Consider the following 21944-nt stretch of genomic DNA (forward strand, 5'->3'; position numbering starts at 1 on the left):
TTGATGATGTGAAATGAAGTTTTTGTTTTCTTTTTCTCAATGTTATCATCAAACTTTTAAACTTGATATTTCTCAACCTTTTCCAGTCGAGGTAACTTCCTTGTTATGTAAGGATTCGAGATCATTCTTTTCCGAAGGTTTAAAACTGCTGTGGCGAAACAATTGTTGGAACTGTGAACGAGGACAAAGGGCGAGTCGGTCGTTCCGGTAGTTTTTGCATTGATGGTGTTTGACGTTCAATTCCAGGTGTACGTAGAGTCTGCAGCAGGTGTATTCACGCTAACCTATGGGTCCTGCTCTCCGATCCTTTTTGTTTTGTTGTGTTTAGAATCTCCACCGGGTAACCGAGCTCCAACCTTTCTATCGCCTCGTGGGACTCGCAGTGACGTCATGGCGCTCCGTGGAGCAGATCTTGAGCTGGAATGCATTGCAGAAGGACAGTACGTAGAGTTTAAATTAATATGGAACTTATTGTGTGCTGATGATCGAATCTTACCTTCCTCTTACCTTCATTTCCCCCTTTATTACCCTCGCAGGAGGAGAGGGTATTGCATTTGGGTCTGTTTGTCTGTTTGTTTGTCTGTCTGTCTGTTTGTCCGCACAGAATAAATATGATTTTCTCGGCAACCGTTGGTCCGATTGACAGGAAATTTCCACCATCGGTGCAACTCCACCTGTACAATTTTTAGTGATAATTATGACGTCATAGGTCACGTCGTATGGGCGCCATCTTGGGAAAAACGAAAAATTTGCACCTCTATATCTCTGAAAGTGCTGTATGGGAAAAATTGAGACATGGCTCATTGCAAAGAACTCTCCATGGGGAATAAGATATGTTAATGATTATGTCATAGGTGCCTCCATTATGACGTCATAATTGGAAAAGTACAAAACTTCATCTGATCAAGATTAAATTTATTGAGCATCATCTGGGGATAAATTGGTGGAGAAAAAAATAAATAATGACGTCATCGGTCACGTGGTTCGGCCGCCATGTTTGTTTTTAACACAAAAGCCTTAAAAACCACTGAAAACATATTCGTGGCGAGGGTCTGCAATCTGATTCCTCCTTCTTGTTTATTTTGCTATTGTTACCAACTTGTGGTTGTTTGGCCGTGCTCTATTCTTTTTTAAATACCGAGTGTCAAGCAATGAAGCAGCACGTACCATTTTAAAGTCTTTGGTATGACTTGGCCAGGGCTGGAGCCACCGACGTCACAGACTCGGAGTGGACGGCCAACCATTACCATTTCGCCACCGAGACTGTTGATAGCTCGCCTACTCTTCGCGAAAGACAACTTCAGATCTATAACTTCCACCAACTAATGCTAGAAGATGGGATGCCCAGGTAAACGTCCATCCGATGGATGTACACACACATTGATGCCTCGACTTGCCGCGAAAGACCCTGATGACAGCTCCTATATCCTAATTACCAGGCAGGACAGCAAGCAAGTGGTTATTCCCCCACACTTTATCCTCCCAGACAAACCACATTGCCTGACAAGTCTGAATTGTCTTCCAACATAAAGTGACGAATGCAATGTCTCAGAAACTAGATGAGATGAGCCATCCTGTACTCCAACAGTGATATCATTGTACTTTCATGAGTCTTCAAATTGAGCCTGGGACAATAAGCCTTATTGAGCCTGTGTCTCATCAAAAGTTCAAGCTAGTTAACTACTCCCATGAATCGTCAGTTGATTTGGTACCACAAGGCAACCGGCCTTTTAGGATGCCTGTGGAACTCGTCATAGACTGATTTATTGATCAAAACGGCGATGAATGAGAAACAATTTTAAATTCTCTGTTCCTCCTGCAATCACATCGGCATCAAAGATCCCGCTTCATGCTCTCCCAACAGTAGGCTTCACGCCAGCATACCAACGAAGTAAGGTCAATGAATAATGGGTAGTGCATGCAACACGTGATGGGACGAGTGACCTCTTTTGATGCATTAGAGAATAAAAAACGATTGTGACATCTTAATTCTGCTGTGGACAAGAAGTTGAGAATAGAGAAGAATCTGTAATTGGGAGAATGTATATGGAATCGTGTTTGGATCATTGTTGGTAGTAATTAGAGACTCATTTGCCACCCACCTGAGTTGTGCTGACACTCATGAAATCATCGAGCTGAATCGCCAGAGAGAAACAAATTGCATGGATTGGTTTAATTGTTTTACCATATAACATGCAAACTCGCATCTGAGCTGTCTCGCCTGGGCTTGAGCCTAGGCCAAGCTTTAAAATGTCATCCAGGTATTCCACAGGTAGGTTGACTCGTCAATGTGTGTGCCGTACATGCGTTAAACGGGCGACCCGTATGCCAGCATTAATTGGTGAGGCCCTTTGTGAATGCTAGGTGAGCTATCGCCGGTTCCCTGACCAAATTCCAAATTCCTGCACACTCAACTGAGTATCCTTCATCGGAGTGGCGACACGTCCAGGATTGTAACCCGAGCCAAGAAACTGCTTCGGGCAGAATAAACACTCTTTATGGGATGCTCGAGCCATGGTGGTGGTGAGAATAACCACAGAAGATGACAGTCAGACGGTTGTCCGGGGAAATTATATCCATCCTGCAGCGCTCAACTTCACCAAAGGTGGCGCTATTCAAACCAACTGCAGCGGAGGAGAAGTATACCTTCATCATTTTTCCCGGGGGTTTCCCGGCGACTGAAGGACCCGCTAACCCCGCTAAAACCTGGCCGGTGCAACCGTTTACACGTGTTACAAATTTGGTCCAAATCCATCCGTAGGTGGAGGAGTGTACATGTAACAGACAGACAGATCGACATTTATCGTCATACATGGTCAATAATGATGATGATGATGATGATGATGATGATATATAATTTCAAAACACACCTGGTCACAAGTGTGCCTCACTGACCGGGTCCTCAGTCGAGGTCCTCAGCATAATCCTGTTTCGGCCCTTCAACCTTGATATGGTCACCTAAGGTGGGCCAGCAGGAGCACATACACCTCCACATGCAGCAGCTACACCTGTATGCGTACATACCCCGACCCCCAGCAAGTGAGAACACAGACTACAACAACAAAACCGCCTCCACTGCCAAAATCCACAACAACAAAACCGCCTCCACTCCCAGAATCCACAACAACAAAACCACCTCCACTCCCAGAATCCACAACAACAAAACCGCCTCCACTCCCAGAATCCACAGCCCCTCATCCACTCACTCACAAACCAAGAACTTCAACTTAACCACACCTAACCAACCGACCACCAACCTACCCTTACAACATGCACCACTCAAACAAAAACACATTCCTGCAAAACCACACCCACTCCTGCAACACACACACACACACACCGTTCACACACCATTCACACATCTCCATTTGTCTTCCACACTCAGTCACCACCCCTTTAGGCTGAAATGAACCACCACCCACAACCACAACCTACACCGTACGACGTGCCTCCATTAACTTCCTCCAAATCCAAAGTGATATATATATATATACAGTCACGTGAAAAAGTAAGCACACCCTTGCCTCCAATAGGTGGTATTTCCCCCTTTGGCAGAAACAACCTCAAGTAGGCGTTTCTTATAACTGTCTACCAGTCTCTGACATCGACTGGGAGAAATTTTTGCCCACTCCTCCATGCAGAATTCTTTCAGCTGTGCGATGTTTGAGGGGTTTCTTGCATGCACAGCTCGTTTAAAATCCCCCCACAACATCTCGATGGGATTTAGATCCGGGCTTTGACTTGGCCATTCCAGAACCCTCCATTTCTTTCTTTTCAGCCATTCCTTGGTGGATTTACTGGTATATTTAGGGTGATTGTCATGTTGCAAGGTCCACCTTCGGTTGAGCTTCAACTTTCCGACAGATGGCCTCACATTATCCTCAAGCACCCTCTGGTGCAATGAAGAATTCATCATGGATTATCTGATGGTGAGCTGCCCAGGCCCTGATGCAGCAATGCTGCCCCAAACCATAATACAGTGGAACCTTGACTTACGAGTGCCCCAACTTACGAGTTTTTCGAGATACAAGCCGTCGCTCCGGCGGTTTATTGCTTTGAGATGCGAGCCGAGATCCGAGTTACGAGCTTTCGCCACCCGGTCACGTGGTTATCTTGCCGTTCAAGTACAGTATCTCTGTCGTATAGCGCTGCATTTTTTTTTTCGCATTTTGGTTATTTCGAGTTCACGCCGCCAGGTGGGTTCTGGTCACGTGGTTATCTTGCCGTGCACGTACAGTACGTATCTCTGTCGTATAGCGCTGCATTTTTTTTTTTGCATTTTGGTTATTTCGAGTTCACGCCGCCAGGTGGGTTCTGGTCACGTGGTTATCTTGCCGTGCACGTACAGTACGTATCTCTGTCGTATAGCGCTGCATTTTTTTTTTCGCATTTTGGTTATTTCGAGTTCACGCCGCCAGGTGGGTTCTGGTCACGTGGTTATCTTGCCGTGCACGTACAGTACGTATCTCTGTCGTATAGCGCTGCATTTTTTTTTTCGCATTTTGGTTATTTCGAGTTCACGCCGCCAGGTGGGTTCTGGTCACGTGGTTATCTTGCCGTGCAAGTACAGTACGTATCTCTGTCGTATAGCGCTGCATTTTTTTTTTCGCATTTTGGTTATTTCGGAAAATTTCTTAGTTTTAACCATGGGGCCTAAGAAAGTGAGTGGCAAGTGCAGTGCTGAGAAGAAGAGGAGGATGATGTGCTTGGATATAAAACATGCAATCGTCGAAAAACATGAGCGAGGTGTCGAGGAGGACGTATATAACGGCAGAGGAGAAGAGCATGCCAGGCCACAACTTGTTCAGAATGCCGGCGATAGCTCGCCTTCTCTTTGTGGAAAACACGGTGAGATCCTTAACATCCAACAACTAATGGGACGCAAACGGGGCGCCCAGTTTAGCGGTACACACATTGATGAATCACCCTGCCTGTGATTCACCCATGACAGGTTATAGCTGGGTCGGGATTCAAACCCAGGCTGGACAGTTTAGACTTTAGAGTCAAGTGTGCGTACCTCCAGTCCAGGCCATCCTGCCAACTTGTATGCTGCATACAGGTGAAATATAAAGCGCGAGATATTTTTATATATACTGTATATTTAAAAAAAAATTGGTGTGGTTTTTGGCGAGCTGGAACGGATTAATAGCATTTCAATGCATTTCAATGGGGAAATTTGATTTGAGATACGAGCAATTTGAGTTACGAGCTCGGTCACGGAACGAATTAAACTCGTAAGTCAAGGTTCCACTGTATTTCCACCACCATGCTTTGCAGTTGGTATCAGGTTCTTGTGGTCAAATGCTGTCTTTGGTTTTCGCCAAACATGTCTTCTGGTACTGTGGCCAAATAGCTCTACCTTTGACTCATCTGTCCAGAGCACATTGTTCCAGAAGTGCTGGTCTTTGCCTTGGTGTTCATTGGCAAACTTTAGTCTTGCCCTGATGTTCTTTCTGGACAGCAAAGGTTTCCTCCTGCACACCTCCCATGTAGATCAAATTTGTGCAGCCTCTTTCTGATGGTAGACTCGTGCACTTTGACATCAACTGTGGCAAGAGCTACCTGTAGGTCCCGTGATGACATTCTGGGGTTCTTAGAGACTTCTTTCAGCATCTTGCGGTCTGCTCTCGGGCTGAACTTGCTGGGGCGGCCTGGCCTGAACAAGTTGGCAGTTGTTTGGAATCTTCTCCACTTGAAGATGATCTTCCGGACAGTCGAATGATTGATTTCAAATTGTTTGGAGATCTTTTGAAATCCCTTCCCAGACTCGTAGGCATCTATAACCTTCTTTCTAAAGGCCTCAGAGAGCTCTTTTGATCCAGGCATGGTGACGCCACACACTTCAACAACAAAGAGCAAACCAAACTAAATGTCTGAGGTTTAAATAAGACAGGTTCCTCCAAGATCCTCTCTAACGATGTTCTAATCATTTGCACCTGAGCTGGTGCACCTGATTCTAATTTTAGGTATTTGAAGTAGTGATAAATGTCGGGGAGTACTTACTTTTTCCACATGCGAAATTTGCATTTATGTTTATTTAAATTATACAATGGACTACAAAATGTAAATGTTTCATGATATTTGTTATATTATATCACCTTTATCTGTCAATATTGTTGAAATGAAGATCAAATAGCTGTATGTTGAAATATGTTGAAAAAGGCAATACTTTACATGGGGTGTACTTACTTTTTCACGTGACTGTATATATATATATATATATATATATATATATATATACATGTAAACACACACTTATTTTCTTTTTTAGAGGAATGTTCATGTTACCCAATGTCATTGTTATAAATAGTACAAGTTATAATAACATGTGGTGATTGTGTAACCGGATAGGCCGACACCTCGCATCCGGTGGTTTAAGGAGGGTGGAGAGATTCCCTGGAGCCGTGCAGAGATGCAAAACTTCAACAAGACCCTTCGCATTGCAAATGTGACCGAGGCAGATGAGGGTGTCATTGTGTGCCAAGCCTCAAACATCCTGAGCACGGCACAACACTTCACCACTGTCACTGTCGAAGGTGCGCTCTTCATCTAAACTTCACCTGTAATGTTTCACTGTTTGCTGTGAAATATATAACAACACCTATTTGATGCTGTTTCTTGTGGCTAACTCTTCTTGCTCGAAAGATTGTTATTATTTATTTATTTGCACCTTGAACGAAGGCTCATGGAGGAGCTTGCACATGCATCACATGCAGAACACACATCAGTTGAGATGAGTGTACTTTCCATAAATTACAAGGATAGTAGACAGTGCACAAACATGTATGGTAACCTGGAATTTGAACCTGGATTATGTGCATCATGAGTCTGGGATTCCACTAAAAGGCATCCTTAAATACCACGAACAGGCCTACCTGAACAGGTCGATTTCACGAACATGAGGGTTTTCACCAACATATGACGAGACTGCAATCTCTAACACCTGTACATCACTCATTATGTCTAACAGCTTTTGTACTTATGGAATACCATCAACCTATGTAAAACTAGACTGGCACTCCGTAGAGAGCGTACCTACGCCAGGTTCAACAGTATGTTTTGTATCCCACTGATAGGCCGGATCCAGATAAAATACAATAAAATCTTGACGACCTAAATAAATACCAGTACATGTGAAGGTATTTCAAATTTGACCCGCACATTTACTTGCACTCTGAACTAAGCTTTTATGAATGGTTCCAAAAATAATTATAGAGTTCATAGAACACCTTAACCCACACAGTCTTGAGGACATGGATGAGCGACAAAGGTCGAGATTATGTTAAATGCTTTAATATGGTCCAGGTAGTGCCGAATTGAAGGCTTTTGAAAGTTATAAAACACCGATTATGTCGTGCGTTGTTCAAGTATTTAATTGAATTGAAATAAAATGAAGATTTTAAAGGTTGACGGTTTATTTTATTTTTTTTGTAATTTAACCACTGTTGATGCAGCGTCTTTTACACCACCTTATCTAACACGTACCATTAGTTATTCGGCTTGTCGTTTGTGTCCTTTATAACATCCCTAAAAACAGGGGGTTTCCTGTTTGGAATGATTCTCAATTTTGTTTGATGCCAGACAGGAAGACAGACTGAAATATGATCTCACTCCTCCCTGCACATGCACGGTCGAGGCAGGGCTCCGTACACTTTGCCAAATTCAGGGACAGTACTGCTACACTGCAGGTTGCTGTTCCAATTCACGTTCAGATTTGTGTTCTACGTTGTTCATAATATAAAATACAATCCAAATCAGGTACTTTCTCCAGACTGATTAACAGACAGATCATAGACTGAACTAAATGCTTAACTCCGCTTTGCATCCTTAATCATTAGAATCTATTGGGATGATTAAAAATCCAAATTACATTAAAACAAGACCAAAAGTCTAACAACGGCATAGCCGGGCTTGTAAAATATTATAAACCACAAACACATATGATTAGCTTTTTTAACAGTCGCTAATGCTGTTCATAACATTAAACAAAGAAATTTGGAGGAATCCCGACATCCATGAGGTAGGTTTTACTTACAGAACTGAGCGAAGATCTACTGTAATCTATATACCCCACAAGGATTGGAGGTGTGCTCATTTATCAAGCAGCTAGCTAGCGCTTGCCAAGCCAGCCGTTCCTTAATGGTTTTGATTGGAGTGCTTGCTCAAATGCATAAACCACTTGGCGATCTCTCCACAAGAAACTTGGTAGATGAACACACACCCAATGTTCTTGAGATCCGACCATCGATTGACTGTAATCTATATACCCCAAAGAGGAATGACCTTTCCTGCCGCTCTCAAAGTGAGCAGGTGTTTACGTCATAATGACATCATATACGTAATGACGTACGTAGCATGACGGCCAGACACAAAATTTCCGCTACTTTAATATATATATATATAAGATATATATTTAACCTCCAGTACTACGAACGTTGTGGTCATGACGAAGGGATTAGTGTTACAATTACATTTATTATAATATTAACGTTACGTTATCATTATTACGAAAATGATATTACTATAAAAAAAACCTAGGCTAATTTCTTACTTCTGCGGTTACACCACTTATCATTGATCATGAACCATACACCGCTTCAAACCGTTAAGTTTCCATTCACGACATTGGGATTAAAGTGTTATGGTCATATTTACTATATTATTATTATTATTATTATTATTACAAAAACGATACTACTGAAACAATACCACTGTATCGAGAAACCTGGGTTTAATTTGTTTAAAGCAGAATGTGAGTCATAACGCCTAAGGCCTAAACCTACTGTATTGTTGGAAGAGACGTAACGCCGATGCTTTCGATATTTGATGGTCATTTTAACAATCGGTTTGCTTGTGTTTCACACTGAATGAAAAACGTGAAGGTAGAGCATGGCGATTGTGATATATGACAGGTTCGATGATATGTTCGGCATGAACGGCATATAAATCAAAATGGCGGAGTGTGGAGAGTCAGCCGCAGCACCGCCGTAATGACATCAGACGTAATCACATCACCCTGTCATGTGACCAGATTCTCAGCTCTGATTGGTATACCTTTGAGGGGACATAGATACATACATACATACAGACAGACAAACACTGTTCTCGACGGCCCTGCCCGATGGGCTATGCCGTAAAAATGAACTTCGTTACTATTTTTGGGACATCATAAACGACAGGTACGAACAACTCTCTCTTTCACTGTCATATGCAGCACAAGGCTGCTGGGTTCCATCACTGTATGAGGGTGCAGCAGTACCGATGATGCAGGTTCCCCTGTTGGTTATGTCAGGAATTTGTAGTTTGTTCAGGGTGCCAGCGAATGCTCGCTTTCTCTATACGAAGGACACGATGGGATATCGAGCGTCCATCAAGTCTTTACCGTCTGCCGGCAGACGAGATGCTCATTGAACGTCCATCTGAGGGATGGCACGAACATTGATGAATCACCCAACGAATAACTAATATAACCTGTTCAATAAGGTGGTGCAAAATATGATGTGCATCAATGCCAGTAAATTTCGAATAAATGTTTTTTTCTGCATCCTTTAAAACTTTTATTGTATTTCATCAAATTTTATAATGGAACACTGTAAAACCCAAATTGCCTCCATTGTTTGCAATTCCAAAACCCTTCAGTTTAGCAGTAGTCGGCCAAAATTTTATGTCGTCTCGACCAATCAAATTTGCCAATTGTGTTACAAGGGTGGGGGAACTTTGAGATTATTCTTCTTCTTCCAATATACATTTTCCAATGAAGTCTCATGTCCCTAAAAGTTGAAGAAAATATCGCAGTGTGTTGCTGTCGTAAGGTATTGCAAGAGGAACAACAAACTACAGTCCTTTGCGAAATCTCATTACTTTTTGAACAAAAGCAACAAAGCAGATGCGTAGTCTGTGCATCATTTATTACCCCACATATGCGAAGTGAAATGTGGGGTTTAGCAGTTGGTTAATTTAGTGCTGTACTATACTTTGTATCATATGAATGTAGCACCTAACATGAGAGAAGGGTGTGATTTGCTAAGCTTCTTGGCCACAATATGTCACATGACTTGTCATGTTATCAGCTTCTTTATCCCAATATAAATCACGAAATAGAAATGTCGGTTGGCTTGTTGTGATCCTCATCTGAACCTCTGGCTCATTTAAAGTGGGGAACCCAAGTTCCACTACCATATATTATATGTGTTTTCCATTGTCTTATAATGCCCTTGTAATTCATGTAAATGCAGATTGATGTCTATCAATGTCTTTGTCCAGAACATGAATTATGTCCAAGCTCTGGTCTTGACGAACTGTCAAACTACAACATATTAAATAAACAAGTTTCATATTGCACATTCAGGTTACAGTTGGTACTTTTACATAACAAAACTTTCTTCACAACATGAAGGCCATACTGTCAGCCATGTAAAGGTAGATTGTTTATGGAAAAAAAGTGATGTTTTTGGAGTTTTAGTTTAATATTTATCACTCTGTTTTTGCATCGTGCATTGCTTTAACCCCTTCTTTACTCCCTTCTCACCACACTTTTTTTTCTCTCCTTTTCACACCACAGCTGCTCCTTACTGGTTAGTCAATGCACCACAGAGTCAACTCATTGAACCAGGCCAAAGTACAGCAATTGTGTGCCGTGTGGGGGGCAGGCCCAACTCACAGATCCGCTGGATGAGAAACGGCACACCAATTGAGGGTACGCCAATGTTCTTAAGCATAGATATTCCATGTTTATCTATTTCCTGTGTATATATATATATATATATATATATTGTTACGGGACCGCGGCGAGGATATTGTTTGCCGAGCGGATGGCCGCCGCGCCCGAACAGTTACCCCGACTAACCCGATTCCTGAACGTTGGCCAAAATCGCGCCACAGATATTCAATAGGGAAAAGACAAAGGCGACACGGATGTGAAGAAGAAGAAGGAGACAAAAAGGTTTGAAATACGATTATTATTTATTACTATTTACAGGATTGAAAGAAACCAAGGAAGAAGGAAAGATAAGAAAATAAAGCAGAAAGAGGGACGGACCAGAAAGACACAGTGAAAATACTAGCTTATCTATTACAGTCTTAATTAACCCAGGGACAGAACAAACAAAGACGGACTCACACGGGGAATTGCAGAGTGGATTGGCTGGAAGGAGGTGGGTGGCTGGAGGGGGAGGAAGGCACGGAGCTGGCTGGAGCTTGATCCCGCACGGGACGTCGGGCTGGACCTCGACGGCCGCCGATGCCACCGATCCTGTCGTGTGCGCGGGGTAACGGGTCGGAGCTGCTTGGTGGAGCCAACGCTGCTGGTGGGGGGTCTGGCATGACGGGTTCTCTCTCCCTCTCTCACAAACTCCAGGACTCTTTTGGCTTGTCTTTTCTCTCTCTCTCTCTCTTGCTCTCTTTGCTTCGCTTCGCCCCTTCTCTCCTCTCTCTTAGTCCAACTACTTCAAGGCTTTCGCGCGCACTTCTTTCCTCTCTCTTAGTCCCACAACTTCAAGGCTTTCGCGCGCGCTCTTTATAGCGCCTCAGGCGATCAAGCCGCTGGTGTCCAGGACACGCCCATAGGTGAGCTCGCCTCGGCCCTGATTGGTCGGCACGGCCCTCTGGCTCCACCCTTGATGATGAGGGGCGGGCACGCCCAGGATTCGGCAGCTCCTCCCCCTTCTTCTCCGAGCCGACCTCGTGGCGAATGGAGTCGCGGAGGGAACAGTTGGCAATTGTTGGAAGGGGAATGTGAATAAAAGGGGATCTACTCTTATTTCACTTGGTGCAATGGAGTATTTAAATTAATGGAAGACACAGCCTTACACTAATACACATAATAAGGATATAACTACTGAACAGGGATATATGGTGTCCTTCGTGTATGTTTTATGGAATTAACTACGGGAACGCCCGTTGACCTTTGTACAACAACAAATGCAGGAAGGAGGGTGACATTTTACAGCAATTCATTACACAACAATAAAAAAACAACATTCTCATATCCACAACAATATGTATATGTATGTGTATATATATATATGTATATGTATGTGTATATATATATATATATATGTATATATATAAACAGTCGTGGCCAAAATTATTGGCACCCTTGCACCTTTTTCAAATAACTCACAATTCTCTCGAAAATAAGTTGAAATTGATAGAAGCATTTTGTCTCCACAATTCTTTATTTCACTGTTAATATTACAGAACCTTTGTTTTTGATTCAGAACTTAATATATCCTTTTAAATCAGAAAATAAAAATAAATGGCATTGACAAAATTATTGACACCCAAGACTTAATATTTGGTAGCACAATCTTTGGACAAAATAACTGCAGTCAAGCGCTTCCTATAGCCATGAATGAGCTTCCTCCACCTCTCTACTGGCAGGATGGCCCACTCTTCTTGTGCAAACTGCTCCAGTTCTCCCAGATTTGAAGGGTGCCTTCTCCCAACTGTTGTTTTCAGATCTCTGCACATGTGATCAATGGGATTTAGATCTGGACTCATCGCTGGCCACTTCAGAACTGTGCATCGTTTTGTCTTGAACCATTCCTGGGTGCTTTTTGAAGTGTGTGTTGGGGTCATTGTCCTGCTGCAAGACCCATGACCTTCGACAGAGACCCAACTCTGACACTGGGTTGAACATTGCGCTCCAAAATTCCTTGGCAATCTACTGATTTCATGATGCCATGCACACATCCAAGGTACCCAGTGCCAGAGGCAGCACAGCAACCCCAAAACATCACTGAACCTCCTCCATGTTTGACTGTAGGAAATGGTGTTCTTTTCCTTGAAGACTTCATTTTGTTTTCTGTAAACATAGAGATGATGTGCTTTACCAAAAAGCTCTAATTTGGTCTCATCTATCCAGAGGACATTCTCCCAGGAGGATTTTGGCTTGTTCCGCTGTGTTTTGTAAAACTCCAATCGGGCTTTCTCAGCAGTGGGGTACTCCTGGGTCTCCTAACATAGAACCCCCTTTCATTGAGGTGGTGACGGTTGGTGCTAGTTGAAACTGTCATACCTTGTGTCTGAAGGTGAGCTTGATTGTGTATGGCAGTTGATTGAGGTGCTTTCTCCACCATTCAAACAATCCTTTGCTGCAATCTTCGATCAAGTTTTTCTCTTGCAGCCACGTCCAGGGAGGTTGGATACTGTGCCATGGGCCTTAAACTTCCTGATAACATTGCGTATGGTGGACAAGGAACATCAAGGTCTCTGGAGATGGACTTATTATAGCCTTGAGATTGTCCAAGCTTGACTACAATCTTGTGTCTGACCTCCTCAGACAATTCTCTGGATTTCCTTATTTTTTCCATGCTCATTGCGGTACACACAGTGGCATAAAACAGCAGAATGACTCCTTTTCTCCATTCAAACTGGTTGAATGAGTGATTTTTATATTGCAGGCACCTGAAACTCACCACAGGTGAGTTCATTTTCAAAGTAAAGGAGAATCACCTGCTTGAAATCAAATTATTTCTAACAACTTCTAAAAGGTGCCAATAATATTGTCCGGGCCATTTTATGATTTCTGTGTGGAATACGCTAGCCTGGTGATGGCTTAGCGGTTAGGGTGCCGGCTTGGGATCCTAGGATCCTGGGTTCGAATCCCGGTCGATCGCTGAATTAACGCCAGGGGGGGTTGACTCAGCCTGTCATCCTTCCGAGGTCGGCACATTGAGTACCAGCTTGCTGGGATGAATGATCACGGTGTGTACCCCGATTTAGAATAGGTACACCGTATCCCTGCGCATCATAAGAGCATGACCAAGGGTTGGCGTCAGGAAGGGCATCCGGCCATAAAAAAAAACATTGCCTCAAAAAGGGAACCATGATTGTCATGGGGCCCGCAAGGCTAACCCCCGCTGTAGCGGGGAAAAATGGCCTTAAAACGAGCATTCATTTATTCATATATTCATATTGTGTGGAATAAGCTAAGATTTAGTAATTTTTTCAGCTTTTTTTGTTTTGGTCCACTGCAAACCAAAGAGATAAATTTGTGGATACCAAAAGATTTTTAATTTCAACAATTTCCTGGAAGAAATGGTGCATTATTTTAGAAATGTGCAAGGGTGCCAACATTTTTGGCCGTGTGTGTGTGTGTGTGTGTGTGTGTGTGTGTGTGTGTGTGTGTGTGTGTGTGTGTGTGTGTGTGTGTGTGTGTGTGTGTGTGTGTGTGTGTATATATATGTATATATATATATATATATATGTATATATATATATGTATATGTATATATATATATATGTATATGTATATATATATATATATATATATATATATATATATATATATATGTATATGTATATATATATATATATATATATTGTTACAGATACGACTTTGATGGTATGGTGGGCCGAGCGGGATGGCCGCCGTATCCGTACAAGTTACCCGATTGTGCCCGAATGTTGACTAATCGCGCTACGCTGGCTCAATAGGAAAGAGAAGACACCCGGCTGGGTTATAATGACACAATACGACACCAGGGTTTCGATTCTCAAGTATATTCGTACGGAAAAAGGTTAGATTACAGGGGCTAGAGGTATATTACAGGAAGACAGGCACTTAGACACACTCTTATATTATCCCCGGACAGACGACAGACACACGGGACAAAATGCTGACTCACACGGGGGTTGATGAAAAGGGGAGGCAGGTCGCGATGGCTCAGGTGCACCTGGCTCAGGGACAGAATCACGTACGGTGGTGTCCAGAGATGCGTGAAGGTATCACAGCGCTTGTGGGTCGCGACTTTGGTCTCAAGCTGGGGAGGTCGCTCAGCGCTCGGGAGGGTGGCGTCTTTTCCTTCCAAGCTCGGGGCGCATCTCTCTCACGTCCGGCGCGGGGCCGCGTATATCTCCGGCGGGGAGTGACACGCCCTCGGCTCGTTAGCGCCGCCCCAGATGGCATCGGCCCATGGCTTCTCATTGGGTGCGGGGGTTACCGGCTCCGCCCTTGACGAGGGGCCGACAGGGAGCCCCTTCGTGGTAACCCCGTGGAGCGCGTGGTCAATGGTGGCTAACCGAGCCGGAAGGAGGACGCCCACTCCCCATGCCGTCACCGCGCCGCCCCCCTCTTTTGTTGTTGTTGTTGTAGTTGGCGCTTCTTCATGGGGAAGAGATGCGGAGAGGTATGGGGAGGTCCTAAACTTCCTAACAGGTGCCATATAATCACATTCTGGTGCAACGAAGAGTCATAATTAATGGAAACAAGTCCTTAACTGACATAGATTAAGAATAACTAGCAAGATGTCCTATAATTGTCTACGTGTGGTGCGGGGGACCTGGGCACGACATTTAATGGGGGGATGAAGGGGAAGATCGGCTCTAATGGGTGTTGTTTACAGACAATGGGACTAGGGAATGGGGTAAGGGAGAGTTGGGGAGTATCGGAGAAAATAGGGGAATATTTACAAGCGGATATGGAGGCCAAATTCCATATTCGCAACATTGCACCCTTCTCTACCCTCGGGGCGTCCCGACCCGATAAATTTTTACCTACTTTAGTGTGGCACGCAATGTAGTTCCCTCTACTATTAACTCTACCCTGAGTGCGACAGTTTTACAGATATTCACAAATGAGTAAATATGTCCCCCTGCGACGTTGCACCCTTCTCCTCACAGAAACACACCCACAGGATAACCGAATCCGGAAAGAATTCTCAAACTAAACATACAGCCGGTAGGGAGCATTATTTACAAGACTACGCTGCTATTTACACTACGATCCAGGACCTGTTTTTGGAGGAACACATGCAGATGTTATGCATAGAGAGAGCGCGCTTGCCAACATCGATACACCAACCCACGAGTGCTCTGTGGCCGACGGCCTTTAATAACGTGCAGAGCACCCTTTCCCAGCATCAAAAGCACCACCCCACCACCAATCGGTGCAGTCACCATTGTTCATTGGAATAAAAATAACTTCAACAACCCCTAACCCTGCAGGTGTCTCTTGCTCTTCTTGTGGTGCACTTGGTGGTGTTAACTATTAGTGGTTCACCTGTATGGCATAGGTGCCACGTTGATCCATAGGTCCATCCCCGGGTGGTGCTTGGCCGCAAACGAACTGCGGTCCATTGTGGGTGGCCACAAACATTGCGGTCCATATGGTGTACCGATCCAGGCAGCGAACAGCGAAAGTGCAGGCCCACAACTGCGCAGCCAGCACCTCTCTCTCCTCTCTCTCTACCCCAAAGCCAGATCCTCGGAGGTGGGAGACAAAAGAAGCAGACAAGTGAGTAAGGTGGTAAGGGCGCAAAAGTGCACGCAATGTAAGGTAATGCACACTGGGGGCACATGGGAACCAGGTGAGACAGGTACGTTCCTATCGTACGCCCCCCCCCCCACCAGGTAACCTACATGGCCCCTCCCTTACCCCTTACTGTATCCACACAACACAACACTACCCATAAACATCTACTTTACAAATCAACAAACATCCCTACTGTCTTCCCCGTTCCTCCCATATACCAAATTCGTCTTCTCTCCCTCCTAACCAATCAAATTTGCCATTTTCAACTCTCATCAAAATTTGCCATTTTCAACTCAACATCAAAATTTGCCATTACCAATTCATCATCAGTCCCTCCTAGGGAGGGAGAGATGGAATCACCCCAATGTCTCATCCACGTCGTGATGCGTCTCACAAATCCTCACAGCAATTCTCATTTCTGCAACACAACCAAAGAAAACACAGGTGTGGAGTCATCATCATCACCACAGGCAAGTGGCTGCGTATGGTGCGACAGGTTCATCAATCCTAACTATCTCCTAAATGACTTTAACAACTTTACACTACCCGGGGGCTTTCTCTGGCCAAACCATTGGCCCTCTTACACTATGGGTTCTAAAAACCAATTCCCATTGGCCAAACTGTGGTGCTCTTCAATTTGGGGTCTCACTCCCCCGATTCATCTCCCGGTGCCCTCGCACAATTTCTGGGCTGCGGCGTGTACCTCTCCCAGTGGGTCTACCCACCTGCACACCTCCACCACTGCAGTTGCCTCCGAGCTTACCTGCTCCTCACCCTAACCTAACTACCTGGGGAAGGCCCTCTGGCTCTCTCCCCACTCCGTGCCCTCTCTGGCACTGGGCTGCCCGATCCACACCCGGGATCCTCAGGCACCCACTCACCACTACCGGCTCCCAGAGCCCACCTGCGGCCTCACCTGGCCGACATCCTCACAGTGGTGGAGTGCCCAACCAACTACACACACTAACAGGCTACACGCCCAGCCATTTCCACAACACTAATGCACCCATTCACAACACCATTCTGCAACCGCACCACAAATGCCAATATCCAACCACAATTTACCTGCACCCTCTACCTAACACTTACACTACCCGCCCCGGGTGCTCGTGAAAGGGGTCCACTCTTCCCCCATCCACACCTTCGCACCATGCACACCACTCCGTACCACTCACTCCAACTCTCTTCACACACCTGTACCTGCACACCTGTGCTCTCACACCTGGTGCCACCTGCACCCTTCTCTCCCCAAGCGCATTCGCGCTGATCCACTCACTCACTACTCATACACTGCTCCACACACCTGTCCAGTTGCACACCTGTGCAATCACACCTGTTCAATTCTCACTCACACGGCATCATCTCAGCTAACTACTCCCTTCTGAAACTTGCGCTTCCCAGTCGTCCCTTTAAACTATTGCGCTCCCACGTCATTATCATCCATACTAATCTACCTGCGTCCCCACTACAGGTATCAGTCACTAACTAAACTTAACGTTACCTAATGTCATCTTCGCTAGATCCCTACACACCATATCCTAACCCACCCGGGCTAGTTTTCACTGCCATACACCCCATAAGCTATTGCTCCTTTGCCCCACCATGGGAAGGGTGGTGGATTTGCCATCCCACCACATCGGGGGTCTCTCACTATCAATTTTGCACGTCAAATTTCAACAAATTAAAAATTTGCCAATCACTGCCCATCATCTGCCAATCACTACTGCCAATCCCTTGCCAATCATCAAATTTTGTTTTTCTCTAATTTTGGGTCCAAAACACTAACCTCATCACCCAGTCTACTCACTACTGCCTCTCGGTGCGCCAATTCCTGTCCAAAGCCTGGCTTCGTAAAGCCAAGCAATGGATGCTGGTTGTTTTGTGCCAGCGGCTGGATGCGTCCGGCACTCGGTGCAGGGACGGGGGCTTACCCGTGCCGAGATCCCACGCACCACCTCGGCGTGGAGCCATCCAATGCCCCGATCTCGACCTGCCGGCACGTCTCACCAAAAAGTGGTCGCCATGACGACCCTTTCTATCCAGCTGCCCGCTCCGCCTAGTGGAGCACGGACGCGGCCGTTCAAAGCGAGGCCCAGCACGCACCGAGGGCCCGATTCGGCTATAAGTCGTTCTAAACTCTACCCCGTCTAACGTCGATGCTTCACCTGGACGCTTACACCCCGCAGCCTGTTCCTTGCTCACACATCCAGCCGTCTCCATGCTCCTCGTCGTACCTTTCCTTACACACCCAGGTACTCTCATTCCACTCACAGCCTTGGTCACACACCTGACCACCGAACACTGTGGCACACATTCGTTGCTCGCACACCTCACCAATACACCTCTTCGCGCCCCCTCCTCGGTCACCTCCTCTGTGACAATCACAGGTGTGCCCTCATTCGCACACCCAACCACGTGCCTCACCACCAACTCCAGCGTGCATTCCCACTCACGCTCTACCATTCCAGGTGTGCATCCTTCCATCCCAGGTGTACATCCTCGCTCACCTGTCACAACTAACTCACGCTCCATGTCACTCTCACTACTTTCACCTCCACTCGTGACAACGCACTCACCCTTACTCTTGACAGCACACTCTTTCCCCATGCACCTGTCCGTCACACACCTTTCTCGCGCACACTCTCCCGTTACACCCTCTGTAACACTCACCACAGGTGGACACTCTTCCTTACTTCTGACAGCGCACTCTTTCCTCATGCACCTGTCCGTCACACACCTTTCTCGCGCACACTCTCCCGTTACACCCTCTGTAACACTCACCACAGGTGGACACTCTTCCTTACTTCTGACAGCGCACTCTTTCCTCATGCACCTGTCCGTCACACACCTTTCTCGCGCACACTCTCCCGTCACACCCTCTGTAACACTCACCACACCGCGCTTCCCTGTGCCCCCTCGCACACGCGCTTCGACCAACTCACTCTTGACGGCACACTCACTCCTCGGCGTGCACTTTTTCCTCACACACCCCAGAGTCGGACTTTCTCGCACACCTCCTCTTTCGCACACCAGACCTGTCGCACACTTCACCAACGGCCTCTCACGAACACCCGGGTCTATCTCGACCCCCAAGCTTATTAAATCCCCTGGCGCATCATACGCACGACCATATTGGTCACCACTTACACCGGGTCCTCTTCCTCTTCGCTTCTCCTCCATCACCTGCGAATCCCTCATCCGGTTAATGAGCACATCATCACGATCCAAACACAGACTTTGGACCAATTCTTTTATCTCCTCTTTTATCTCTTTCTTATCCCCTCTCCGTCGCTTCTTAATTTCGCTCATCCCTTCTTCCACTTCTTCTAATTTGTGCTTCACCTCTTTTATTCCCCGGTACGTCTCCTCAAGCTCATCCTCTAAGGCTACCTTGACCGTTTCCATGTGCGTCCTCACCTGCCGGTCCTTCGTCTCCATTACCTCTATCACCTCGTCCAACTTCGTTGTCAGTCCCTCACGTACCATCTGACATTCCCTCTTTGTCGCTATCAAGTCGTTTTTTATTCCGTTTTGTGTCGCTTTTAAACCTCCTAATACCGCAGTGTTCCTTTGAACCTGCTCCACTAACTCCGTCTGTCCCACCGTCAGCTGCTCCACCTCCTGCGTCAGGTCCTCTATGCCCCCTTGTAACTTTACAGTCCCCTTTCTCACCTCCTTCTCCATGTGCTCCTTACAGTGCCTCACCTCCTCGCGCACTCCTCCGACCTCCTCACTCACTCCTCTTCTGATCTCCTCTCCCATCACTTGCATCTCCTGCCCAGATGCCACCCTCATCTGCTCCATTTCCTCCCTGTGAGCATCCAGTTTGGTTTCTACCCCCATTCTGACCCCCTCTATCTGCTGCTCCATTTGTTTAACTTCCCTTTCCGCTTGGTCCCTCATGTCCCTCAATTTGCCTTCCATACTGTTTTCTAACCCCTCTAACCCTTTTTGCATCCCTTCCATTTGATTCTCTTGAGCAGCCATTCTGTTTTCTACCCCCGTTAACCCATTCTTTACTTCTTTTATCCCGTTGTCTAACTCCTCAAAATTATTGTCTAACTTCTCAATTTTCTTGTCTAACTCCTCAAAATTATTGTCTAACTTCTCAATTTTCTTGTCTAACTCCTCAAAATTATTGTCTAACTTCTCAATTTTCTTGTCTAACTCCTCAAAATTATTGTCTAACTTCTCACTGGTACCCCTCGCTTCGTCCCTCATTACCCCCATTTGGTTTCCCAACCGCTCACTATCAGCCCTCGTTTCCTCCCTCATTTTCTCGCTATTCTGGGCCATAAGGGCCTTCATTTGTATGAAAAAAAGGCCCCAATCCATCGGGGGCGCTGCCACGGTCGCTGGCGCGGTGATCAGCGAGGCGCCATTTTGCGCGCCCGCTTCTTCGTGCGTGACGGCGCTATTTTGCGAACCTGCCGCCCTCACTGCTTCGCTCTCCTCCTGTCCCTCATTTTGGTCCTGGATCGACCCTACCTCACTCTCCTTTACCGGACCCCAGCCGTCTTGATCCGCCATAGCGCGACTTGCAAAATTCGAGTTTCGTAAAACAAAACAAATTTCGGCCGCTCCAAGTTTTGACCAAATTTTTTTTTTCCTCTATTCGTTTTTTTTTTTTCTTCAAAATTTGGTCGGGCCTCGAATCTCACTCCCGACACCAATTGTTACAGATACGACTTTGATGGTATGGTGGGCCGAGCGGGATGGCCGCCGTATCCGTACAAGTTACCCGATTGTGCCCGAATGTTGACTAATCGCGCTACGCTGGCTCAATAGGAAAGAGAAGACACCCGGCTGGGTTATAATGACACAATACGACACCAGGGTTTCGATTCTCAAGTATATTCGTACGGAAAAAGGTTAGATTACAGGGGCTAGAGGTATATTACAGGAAGACAGGCACTTAGACACACTCTTATATTATCCCCGGACAGACGACAGACACACGGGACAAAATGCTGACTCACACGGGGGTTGATGAAAAGGGGAGGCAGGTCGCGATGGCTCAGGTGCACCTGGCTCAGGGACAGAATCACGTACGGTGGTGTCCAGAGATGCGTGAAGGTATCACAGCGCTTGTGGGTCGCGACTTTGGTCTCAAGCTGGGGAGGTCGCTCAGCGCTCGGGAGGGTGGCGTCTTTTCCTTCCAAGCTCGGGGCGCATCTCTCTCACGTCCGGCGCGGGGCCGCGTATATCTCCGGCGGGGAGTGACACGCCCTCGGCTCGTTAGCGCCGCCCCAGATGGCATCGGCCCATGGCTTCTCATTGGGTGCGGGGGTTACCGGCTCCGCCCTTGACGAGGGGCCGACAGGGAGCCCCTTCGTGGTAACCCCGTGGAGCGCGTGGTCAATGGTGGCTAACCGAGCCGGAAGGAGGACGCCCACTCCCCATGCCGTCACCGCGCCGCCCCCCTCTTTTGTTGTTGTTGTTGTAGTTGGCGCTTCTTCATGGGGAAGAGATGCGGAGAGGTATGGGGAGGTCCTAAACTTCCTAACAGGTGCCATATAATCACATTCTGGTGCAACGAAGAGTCATAATTAATGGAAACAAGTCCTTAACTGACATAGATTAAGAATAACTAGCAAGATGTCCTATAATTGTCTACGTGTGGTGCGGGGGACCTGGGCACGACATTTAATGGGGGGATGAAGGGGAAGATCGGCTCTAATGGGTGTTG

General features: G+C 46.1%; 1 protein-coding gene across 8 annotated transcripts in view; it reads left to right on the plus strand.

Moving 5' to 3' along the window:
• The window catches only part of LOC137437105 (neuronal cell adhesion molecule-like), a 361237-nt gene that overhangs the window by 248612 nt on the left and 90681 nt on the right, over nucleotides 1-21944 (plus strand). For all 8 annotated transcript variants that reach the window (XM_078786852.1, XM_078786854.1, XM_078786851.1 and 5 more), the window contains 3 exons: nucleotides 329-440; nucleotides 6352-6536; nucleotides 10562-10696. In XM_078786852.1, the coding sequence (XP_078642978.1) occupies nucleotides 329-440; nucleotides 6352-6536; nucleotides 10562-10696 (432 nt within the window). The remainder of the gene's footprint in view (nucleotides 1-328; nucleotides 441-6351; nucleotides 6537-10561; nucleotides 10697-21944) is intronic.

This window comes from Myxine glutinosa, chromosome 11 (assembly GCF_964187855.1).
Source record: "Myxine glutinosa chromosome 11, kmMyxGlut1.1, whole genome shotgun sequence".
NCBI classification, from domain to species: Eukaryota; Metazoa; Chordata; class Myxini; order Myxiniformes; family Myxinidae; genus Myxine; species Myxine glutinosa.